Source organism: Styela clava, chromosome 3, assembly GCF_964204865.1.
Source record: "Styela clava chromosome 3, kaStyClav1.hap1.2, whole genome shotgun sequence".
In the NCBI taxonomy this organism is placed as follows: Eukaryota; Metazoa; Chordata; class Ascidiacea; order Stolidobranchia; family Styelidae; genus Styela; species Styela clava.
In genome coordinates, this window is record NC_135252.1 from 3,915,201 (window position 1) to 3,926,951 (window position 11,751).

An 11,751-nucleotide genomic window follows, 5' to 3' on the forward strand; every position below is an offset into this window, starting at 1 on the left:
AGGGCACATTGATCTGCGTTTTTCGAAACAAAAATAAGAAATAAGGTTTCTTTGTTCTGGATAAATACATTTGTTTGCGTTAATGGTATCAGGATTATAGTAACCACAATACATATTTTTACCGCGATTCCTCTTCTCGTGAAATTAAAATAAAAACGACCAAAAAAAGAACAAAAATGGGTAAACCCTGATATTGAAATATACCTTCAATCCCCAGCGAATAGTCAGTTCATGAAGGGCGTATATTTTAACATTTTTCATAACATGAATTAGAGAAAGTCGATTTTAGGTGCTTGGGCGATGTAGTTTAATTGACGAATATTTGGTAACTAATTATAAGTAATGTGAAGTATATAGGAATCCTTTAACATTTCTGGGATCTTCTTATAGGTAGCTTAACTCGAGATGAAATGCAGATAAAAAAAATATCTCGACAAAAAGAAGATGCTGTCATGCCATTAGTCTCAAAAAAAAAAAAGTATGGTAGAAGAGGTATGTAATCAAATTGTATTCTAATTATATCTAGTATAGGCTTGCACGTAATTTACAGATTTACGGAATTATTTCGAGTTACGGAAGGGAAGTTACGAATTACGTAAAGTCGTAATTATTGGTCGAGCGCTTTCGCGATTGAAACGAGCTCTCTTCAAAGCAGTCAATTCCGTCAATTGTAAAAAGTGAAAGTTTAAAAAGTAGAAGAAGTTAGAGCTTCGGTATTTGCAGCCGTTTTTCTCACTTTTCTCTCTCTTGCCAATACGTCACCGTGATAATTAATGTCGCGCTTATCAAACAGCAATATGACGACGGAAGAGAAATTGCGTAATAAACCAACGCAACTTCGTCTTTTCGGCATCAGTAAAGCGATTGAGACGGCAGAGAAACAATAATATGACGGGACTTGTCCTTGCTCAATATGTTTTCCACAATGCCTCGCAATATTTCGGCCAAATATAATTAACTGTTTTTACAAAATGCGGCAACTTATTTTGATTCTTGAATACCACCGACACTCGGCCAAATATGTTTCAATCTTGGCCGATAGGATCGTCGACTTGAGTTAGAAAAATAAGTTAATTTTTTCATGAGTGCAAAATAAATGTCAGAATATGCATTTTTTGCGAAATAACTTTGTATTTTCGGAAAAGGCATGTCATATAAGTACGGTATTTAAATTATGCGCAAATAATTAATATTTGATCTAAATTTGTCGCAAATAATGTTACAACATTTAGGCCGCGAAATGATTTAATGTAAAATGAAGCATGGTAATCGGAATAACGTCAATAAGTTGGCATCAATAATTATTATAAAATGCTGACTAGATAGTAAAGTCGAATAATGTTAAAAACGGTGCAATGACAAGTCTTCGTCGCGAGGCAAGCGCAAGTATAATCAAACGAGAGAATACGCTCGTCGTGGCATTGATAAATTGGAAACCCGACATTTTTTTTTAAACGATTTTAAAAAAAGTCTATCGTTTCATAAATATCCGTATACCAGTGTCGGTAATGATAAAATTGATCGCATAAAATTGGGACGGTTAATTTGCGAAGGTGATAAAGGAAATCAAAGCTAGCACAAAAGATAAAAATCAGTATAAAATTAATTTGAATTCACTCTTGTCTTAACATCTGTCGCCGGCGTGTAGTACTGCCAGGAATATGAAAACCCAAACTCGATGTCCCAATCGAAAATGAAGTGGATTCAATTGGTTGTTATGATAGGTTTAAATGTGTGAAAAAATATCGCAATTACGGGGTCATTACGTAATCGATTTGGCCGTAATTACGGAATAGATTTTTGTCAATTACGTGCAAGCCTAATCTAGTACTATACCTATATGTATATATTATTTCAGTAATATATCGAGCTAATATGTCTATTATCTTACCGCCTTTTTTGCGTATATAAAATTTTACTGGCCACGCTAATTTAGAGCGCCAAGTCGTTTTTATTGCGCAAATAGAAACGGAACTACATGACGTTTTCTTTTTAATAAGGTCGAAACATTTTGGAATATGGAATATACAAAAATGGTTGTAGCCAGTTTTAATTCAAGCCTTGGAAGAAGATTTAAGCTACATTTGGGGGACTTTAAAAGTTTGCGTCCGAACAAGTGGTTGACAGGAGAGGTAACAGTATAATTGAGTATAATCATGCTGATCCTTCCGTTTTTAGGTTTCACAAGATTTCAAATAAATATGTTAATTTCACGAATAAATAAATCTGCCCTGTTTCTAACGAGATCGAATAAAATCATATAAAATTTATAATCACAATGTAAGATTAACAAACTGTATTTACAATTGTGAATGTATAGGAATTGAATGAAAAGTATTTATTTAAAAAAATAAAGTTTTACAAAAATTTGTGTCTTGAGTGTGTTAGTAAAACCGGGTTTTTTATATACACGTTACGAGTTTAAGTGATTCAAGAGTCTTGCTGCACACTAACATTTCCAAGGGGTCTTACACTTTCCTTAAAGTCGTGTCCAGTTCCGTGCAGAACAATAAAAATGGCATAATTTACACAAAGAATTTTCAAAGCAATCAACCAGACTAGTGTGCAGCAAGACTCTTGAATCACTTAGGATTGTTATCTTTACTCTTGCTACAGCATCCTTGCAATATACGCATACGGATCCACCGGCACAAAAGCATAAAAGAAGGATAAGTAGTTAGTCTCGCAGAAACCAAATAATCATTACGAGTTTAAACAGGGGTTCTCAACCCGCGGCCCGCCGATGCATATTTTGCGGCCCCCCAAAGAAATTTGATGAACCCAAACATATATCATAATATCTGCGGCGTAACGAATATAAACGATTTTTCAATTCGGTATCATTCTTCTCATCCCTTACAGCGCATGATAAGACTATGGATTGTGTCATCCATCAAATAGATGAATTACGTATTGTTACGTAAAAATCGAGTTACTTTGCTCTTTCATCGCACCCTCTATCTACCTTCGGAAATGCGCTTCACGACGGTATTGCACTGCCTCCAGCTTGAAGGGAATGAGTCATGGCGACAAAGAATTGAAACATAAACGACGAAAACATAGTTTGTAACTCTGCGTGGAACAATGAATTTGCTTTTGCAGAGATAAATGGGACACCCATTCGTCTTATTTGCCAAAGAAGCAAGCAAATTTACAACGACACCACGAACAGCTTCACCCAGAGTTCAGAATTGCATATCCATATGATTGTCATCTTAGGAAAAAGATTTTAAAGTACTTGTGAACAGAATGCAGACTCAAAACTCTCATTGAGAATAAAACAATTGTGAAATGTTTTTGTAATTGAAAACATTGTTGCTGTTAGATATAATTATATTTTTCCTATGTTGTAAAATTTGTCATAGTAGGCGAGGAGTTGCAACTGCAAACTTACGAATGCTATCCAATAACTATGCTTTTTTTTTAATGTAAAAAATGAAAACAAAAAGCATATTAAACGTCAGTATCGGACTAATAAATGAATTAAATAGTACAAATACAAGGTAATAATATTCTGTGGCCCGTCGCATCTTTTGTGGTCAAAATGCGGCCCTTTTATCTGGGAAGTTGAGCACCTCTGCGTTACATAAATTACAGAAACCGGATGAACTTACGAAAAGAAGGCGAAAACTGGATACCCACGATACTTGAACATCCCACTCAAAGGGTGATTCCAGTTGTGAAATTTACGTCATGAAGGCAGGAAGTCATATAAATTCAATTATTTATGCATCAATATATAAAATCTTCGTCAATTGTTTCATATAAGAAATCGTTTTATATTTATCAATCTATTGTCATTTGACAAACAATTTTTTCTTGAATTTTATCACACTATTTAGCGTTGTTTTGAAACTTATATATATGTTTATTGATTCTTTGGGATTTTCGATTTCAGTTCGCCACGATGATGCTGGAATCAAAAAATACATATATATAAAAATTCCCAGTTGGATGATTCAAAATTCCGGTATGAAATATTAAAATATCTGATATCTAATTATCTAAACCTTACGCAGGTAGGAAATATTCTTTTGACAGACTGCAGTTTTTGTGGGGAACGGGAGGAGGAGGGTAAAAAACATTTCAAGTGTTTAATAAACACATTTTTATTTTCATGTTATTCTGACTTTTTTTAAGATTGGATGTGATGTGTGTCCGCGGTGGCACCATGTTGGCTGCTGCAGCGGAGATGTTACCTCAATTGTAGATATACTTTGGAGATGTGAGGCTGGGTGGAATTAAAACGGATTTGATGTGATCATCTATCTGCGTAAACATCATTTGGGAATTGAAAATTTCTTCACGCATTCATCTCAATTATTTTCCTGGTTTTGTGCATCACAAAGCGTATCCATACATACAATACATGGATGATAATAAATAAAGATATGTCTTGTTTTAATCATTCTCTGTTTTATTATATTTCATGTCTTTCTTTGTTTTAAAAAAGGGGGAATCGCCTCATTAATTAATCGCACCCATCGTGTAGTAGATAATCGGTCGCAATTAAGTATATTTGCGACAATTGTTCACTTTAGTTGCGATCAATTCATAGCACATGGCGAGTTCGATTTTGGAAAAATGGGTAACTGTCTGCTAGCTTTGCCCAGGTCTTAAGTCAGGGTGGTCCGAACCCTGGCACGTGAGCCGTCAAGCAACTCCGCATCTGGAGACATATTTTGTGCCTTCATTTTAGTAGAAACACACCTCACCTACGCTGCCGGTTATAAGATTAGTCAAATATAACAATTTACCATAAAATGCATGTCAAAAGAAAGGTGTCAGAGGTATAAGTTCAATGCTTATTGACAGGGGACGTATTTCTTTGTCCACAACAATGGTAAACCACAGTGGGACCTCCTGAAGTATGCGCACCAAGATGGCGCACAACCTGAACTCAGTCAGGTTGTGTACCAGGTTAGGTTTCAGGTTATACGACATCTTGGTGCGCATACTTCAGGAGTAGCCCACAGTGTCTGGTGTGCTTTTACGTAATATTTGTCACGAAAGAGTATAATTTGAAGCGACATTACAACACCAGACACGAGAAATTTCTAACACCTCGCACGCTGCGCCACACCGCCGATGGATCACATAGATGTTGTTCCTCAGTCAAGTGTCTGAATGTGTTTAGATCAGTAATCATTTCAATGAACTAAATTAAACACTAACTTGTGGTTCAGACTTGAAAATTACGACTAGTCCTCTACCAGTCTACATTTTTAAATTGGCCTAAGTAGGATTACCATATTTTTGTGACTTCAAAGCGGGCCGCCTCCAAAGAGAACTGTGATTTGGTAACTTCACATTTTCTGATTTTACTACATAGGCATACATTCAAAGCCACCCCGACTGTCTTCATTGGCCATATTGTCACGGAGAGTTCATGCGCATATTCTTTGTTCTAATATCGGGTTCAGTTCGAAAAATTGAATGTAATTGACGTTAAAGATACAAATATTACGAATTTAGATTTTTTATGTACAACAAAAGGAAGAAATAATAATGAAATAGCCGGCCTTTTTCCAGCATTGAGAATTTACTTATTCGCCCGAGCATGCTTTTTTGTAGATAACACCTTCTTTCAAAATAACGTTGTTCAATGTTACATTCACGTAAACGTCAGAACAGGACCAATTAGTATTGATTTTACATGGGTTGCATAGGTGATAGGTTCGCTAACAATTAAACAAACGAAATAACGCATTCAAATAACAACATAAGCGCTGTGAATTGTCATTAATTCTGCATTTTCACTGACGATTGTTGGCCTCGAAGGGGGTTACTGGTACCAATGACATTAAACATTGTTTAATGTCATTGCTGGTACCCAGCAGGGCCAATGCGTAGGACGATTCGGCATATCCACTAACCGACATACCAGAAGAGATCGCCCGACGATATCGCGAGTTTTGCGCAATTTAAATTATGATTAACGAAATTGGAAAAAGCTTATCAAATACAACCCTAAACAGAAACGATAGGGACATCCATAACTATCACATTCTCCAAAACCAAACTATCTAACAAGAACACTATGCAACCCCAGCGAATGGTGCGAACCGGCTCAATCCCATCACTGCTTACAGCCACACTAAAAAGTAGCAGTCGTCTCATATATTTAAGCTTCGTCTTAGCATCGGTCACGATTTGACCCGCTCGAAAACGGGAATGTCAATTTTACGCTAAAACGAGATTTTTTAATTAAAAAATGAATTAAACTGCGCGATTGAAGATGATAACAGATAGATATATAAGGACTCACTATAGAAAATGCTAGACGCTATGTAGTCGAGATATGAACAATTGAAAATTTCATCCGAAGTTACCTGCTTTTACGGTAGAATTTTGGGGTCTAGTATAGCTTGGTACCACAAGTACTTCCAGTGAGCATAGCATAACGAATTTTGCATATGTTATTCCTAATCCCCACCTGACTATGCCATCCAAAAATTACGTTACTACGACGTCATCATCACGTCATAGGGCTTGTCGAAGTATAATTACGATCGCCCGAAATGCATCTGCGCCGCTGATACTGTGATAACGAACTCGCTAACGCCGGCGATCTCTCTCCTATCGGGGTCGTTGTGACGAAAAAACGAGAGAAATAGCCTGCTCTATTTCGGATGATCGTCTGCGCGTTTTGGACGACCTTCCGCATACTTTGGTGGGCCTTATTACGCCACTGTGACGTCGAAATGACGTTATTTTTCGGTGACGTAGTAGTAGGGGTTAGGATTGACATATGCAAAAATAGTTGAACCAGGCCAACTAGAAGTGCATGTGGTACTAAACTATACCAGACCCGAATTTTGTCTTGAAATCTCACTCTCGGATTTTGCAGTTTGTTTTGTTGGAATTCCTGCGTCTCTGTGTATTGATGACACTGGTACTTCCACTATACCGGTACAGTATTCATTAGCCAGAGGCTCAGTTATCAGGTTCGGCAGATACAGAACCCACATCTTAATCCTAATGTAATGTAAGTTGGCACGGCAGTGCCTGCAGTGTGGCGCATCGTGCTAAGCGTTAGGAATAGCTCGCCACTGCATATATGATTACCCTTTGTGGGTTCGCAAGTTCGAATCCCATGCAGGGATGATCATGTGCGAGAGGATTGCTGGACTCCTCACCGCCGTAGGGTGGTTCACGTAACTGCTGGTCAGTTGCGGCTTCCTCCACCACCAAGTCCATGCTTCCGAAAACAAATAACTGGCTAACTAATCCTATACCCGACCTGGACTGATAACCGGACGAGAGGCCGTGGTTCGCCATATGATTAAGCCGTTTTATCAGCTTTCCTATCCCCCCCGGATAAATATGTGAATGCTATCCTATAATCTCCGAATCTGATCTGTTCTTATTGCTGTATCTGACAATACTTATATTATACAGTGAATATGCATAATCTAAAGAAAATATTACATCCAGGTCCAGGGAAATTTGCTGTACGATACCTTAGAGGTGGCCGAATCACAAAGCATGTTAAGGAAGACTTTAATGAAATTCATAGAAATGGGAACAATACTGAAGCAATAGCAAGTCGTAGCCCATTACATGTGTTAGAGGCGTCATTTACAAAATCATCTGGTGATGCTGTACCATTCGAAGTGGTGGAACTTCAAAGTGAAGCTGTTAAACCGAAGAAATCTGAGAAAATCCTTGGGCGCCATATTGCTGAAGATATTCGATCAAAGAAGAATAAGGAATCCAATTTGCCTTCGATAAACTCTTTAAAATGTTCAAATCTTTCAAGAATGGGACAAGTAGAATTTGCGAGATTATTGAGAAAACACGTTATTTATGGAGACGAAAATTTGATAGTTTTGAACAAGCCATACGGAATCGCTGTGCATGGTATTATGAATTTTCCAGTTCTTTAATATTGTATTATTTGGATATATAAGTTACAAGATTAGGGTATGGACTAATCTGCTCTGGTCGGATTCGACTTATTAAGTTAATATTAACCCAGAAATTAATGCGGTACATTGCAACATTCGTGGTTACTCTTTAAGATAATACCACAAATTGATTACAGTAGGGCGCAGTTCTTCCGTTTCAAGATGTCCCGACATTCAGTTCTAAAAAACAAACACTTGATTTGTCTCTGAAGCGGAGTGGTCTGGCATGACGGCGGATGTGACGTGGTTGTCTCAATAATAATCTTAATTAATTGTAATGTGCGTTGGCCATCACATGACCAAAATTGCGGTTTAAAATTTGCGTTTTTTCGCTAAAAACTCTTGAATGCCACAGTAACATTTATTTTTCGAAAAAGCGGATTATATTTTCTGAGGAATCCAATGGTGATGTTTTTGGATTGCGCTTCCTTTTAGTTTGTTGCGCAGTGCTTGTATGGAGGCTCAGATTGTCTTGTATAGGAGGGGTCACAATCACTGTTATAATTGATGTGTTTCATTGATATGAGAGCTATTCTTGGAATCGGAGAACTATGCCTACTGAATTAGTTCTTCCGTTCACACTTTTTATAGCAGAGGAGTGGGCCCAGATTGGACGGATACCGAACAGTAACTAGTCATTTTTATACCTAACATTCTTTAATACTCCCTATCCACCAACTTGCCGTTTTAAATTTTTTGAAATGATTTGAAGAAATCGGAAATTTTTATATTTTAAGATATGTTTTGATAGAAATAGGAAATTACTTGAATATATTTTTGAACTGCATATAAGCAATGGCGGTTGGACTGATGAATATAGACCAATAACTTTTACTGCATATAAATGTAAAAAATATCTGAATTGGCTATAGCATTTGTACTCACATTAAATCAGCATTGGAAAGGCGTATAAGGTCCAAGTTTAGATAGGTAAATCACTACTTTCCACATTCTCCTTGTTCTGCTTTGGTAAAACAGCTGGACTAATTCACATAGGATCATGCCTCGAAATAATGTAACATTAAGCTCTGGAATTTATTTAGATGAAAGAGAAATGACCACAAGTTTGAAATCGTCTCTTCCAATTTTGTCGAAGATGATATATGGTATAAATACATCCATTCCTCTAACTCTCTGTAACAGACTTGACAAAGGCACCACTGGAGTTACGGTTTGTGCCGCCAACAAAGACATGGCACAGGAAATTATAAAACTTTTTCGTCAACAAAAAATCAGGAAAAAATTTTGGTAAGTTGAACACAAGCGCTATATCCAAAACCTGAGGCATCCGTATCTAGATACCCACTAAATGAGGTATATTTAAAAATTCAGTATGGGAAATAAAAACAACCGTTGTGAAAAATGGTCATTTTGAACACCATCCTACTTTATTATACTGACCATCGTGGCTTCCATTATCGTAAATAAAGTGTATTTCAGTATGCTAACATATGTTATGTATGAATATGTGAAATTCGAGCCTCGTTTTCCTTTCGAAGGGCAGCTACTGTGGGAACACCAAGTCCAAGACATGGTATGATTGACATTCCATTGGCTTTACGGCATATAGATGGAGGAAAAATGTCCAAGTCACACAGCAAAATGGGTCTTGCTCCAGAGCAAAAGTAAATTATAAATGTTTTTGCCATTTCATATCTTTTGAAGTTTGCTTGAGAAACTATGTTTAATAAAGAATTGTGGTATTATTAAATACAATAAATATTTAATGATTTTTTCTCTGAATGAATCTGACTTGAGAATATATTGATATTCATATACCAAAATGCAATAATAGCTTTTCATAATGTATTTGGAAAAGTAATTATTTAATAAAAACTTGCTTTTTTAATACTTAGCCATCGTTTAATACTGTCTTTACTAATAATATGTTATATATCAACAAAAAAGGATTGCTTATGAATCTGGAGATATGATTGGTGTAAGACGGAAGAAGTCAGATATTGCCATCACTCATTATAACACTCTTGATGAAAATAAAGGACTTTCACTTATTGAGTTCCAACCTCTCACAAGTATTGTGCATCTGTATTCTCTTTTTCACTTTCGTTTTTTATGCCATGCAATTTGGTCATATGGTCTTTCATATACATCAGCAGACTTTGCAATAAATAAAATTTCAATACACATTTTCATTGTAAATTTTGAAAAATGATTTTTTGCATTGGCAGCTGGACACACATATTTTTACATACAATATACAGGATATTTCATCAAACATTTAATCACCAGTTAAGCTAATTCAGAATGGTTGATATTACACAAACCAATTTTAAAATATTTTCAATTGAGCTACTTTAATTTCAGCGGTTAAACATCAGCTTCGTGTTCATGCTTCAGAAGCTCTGTCCTGTTGTATACTTGGCGACCATAAATATTCATATGCTGACAATTTGCTTCCACAACGTTTACCTCGAAATATATTATCAATGTTTAATATACCAACAACAAGGTCAAGAGATATGCCAATGCATTTACACTTGAGGGAAATTGTAATACCAGGTAATTTTTTTTATTATCTTTTTCTCTGGTTGTTTTGCTATTTTAATTGTGATAATTTTGCGGCACTCTAAAAATCACTGGTGCTATGTTCTCTTCGTTCAAGTAAATGCTTCATGGAGCTATTCATAATTCAATATTTGGAGACTGAAGTTATCAGTTGCATACAAAATATAAATATTACCAATTTTCAGCAGATTTTGAATCTACTTTTTCTAGGTTTTCAGTTTCAAGTTAATATTTTTTTTATTAATATTATCAAGTTATCATATGTTCTTTTTAATTTATATTTGTATGCTATAAATTCTTCAAGCATGCAGCTTTGTATCCCTTGATAACAATACTTTCCATATGAGAGCACAAACTTATCTCTCCATTTTTATACCTTGGTTATTTACATATTTTAAAATATTGAATGTTGTTCATTATTCCAACATCATATTTCTTGTTGTTGCTAACGTGTCTATCGTTATTTCTAGGCTGCAGTGAGCTGAATTTTCTCTCTGTAACATTGTGAATGGTTATTGGTAAAACCCCCAATTAATTCAATATTAAAGCTTAGTGATACAACCATGCAAAGAAGCAATAACAAGCCTAACTATAAAACTACAAAATTGTTTAGTGCAAGTTTATTTCACAGGGATTTTAGAATCTGCAAATGAACCTAATCTGTTAGTTTCTGCGAAACCATCAGAACACATGTATCGGACTATGAAAATATTCAGATTAAAACCAGGTCCTGTAACTGAGTTTGTGTATCCTTCACATTTATCAAGCAAACCAAAAATCAAACACAACAACCCGCATATGGAAGAGTTATATGTCGATCCTTTTCCTGATAATCATGATTTAAGTCTATCAAAAGAAATTCAGCGAGAAGACTGCTATACTGTTTATAAACCAAGAGTTAAAGTTAAATTTCAATATAATAAATGATAACGTGTGAAAAATTGGGTTGTGAAGCTTGCTTCGTTGATTGATTGTTGTTAAATGGTTGCTTGCGATAATTTAACGCAAATTTTGAATGTATGTTCATCTACGAATATGGAGTTGCACAAAATAAATTCTCCGTAAATCTTATTTCACCCGTTGTTCTTTTGTGCTTTTTAAGTGAAGAAAGGACTTTTATTAAAAGTTCCAAGTCGTTAGGTATATTCCGATAGTGGATTGTTGTTACTATATCACTTTTCGCCCGGTTAAACGAGCTCTATTGCTTGGATTTCTCCGTTCATTTATTTTCACTTAGCGAAGCAATGGGGTTCGGCACGGCCGAAGGAGAATCTACATCTTTCTTGGATTTATTTCGAACTATTTAGCTATATGT

The 11,751-nt window shown here is 35.8% G+C and overlaps 1 protein-coding gene across 1 annotated transcript; it reads left to right on the forward strand.

The window, feature by feature from the left end:
* Positions 1–7,143: 7,143 nt before the first annotated feature.
* Positions 7,144–11,501, forward strand: LOC120342668 (pseudouridylate synthase RPUSD4, mitochondrial-like). Its single transcript, XM_039411598.2, has 6 exons — positions 7,144–7,863; positions 8,954–9,158; positions 9,410–9,535; positions 9,819–9,943; positions 10,236–10,430; positions 11,068–11,501. The coding sequence occupies exons 1-6, from the start codon at positions 7,407–7,409 to the stop codon at positions 11,361–11,363; spliced, it is 1,404 nt and encodes a 467-aa protein (XP_039267532.2). The 5' UTR covers positions 7,144–7,406; the 3' UTR covers positions 11,364–11,501.
* The last annotated feature ends 250 nt before the right edge of the window (positions 11,502–11,751 follow it).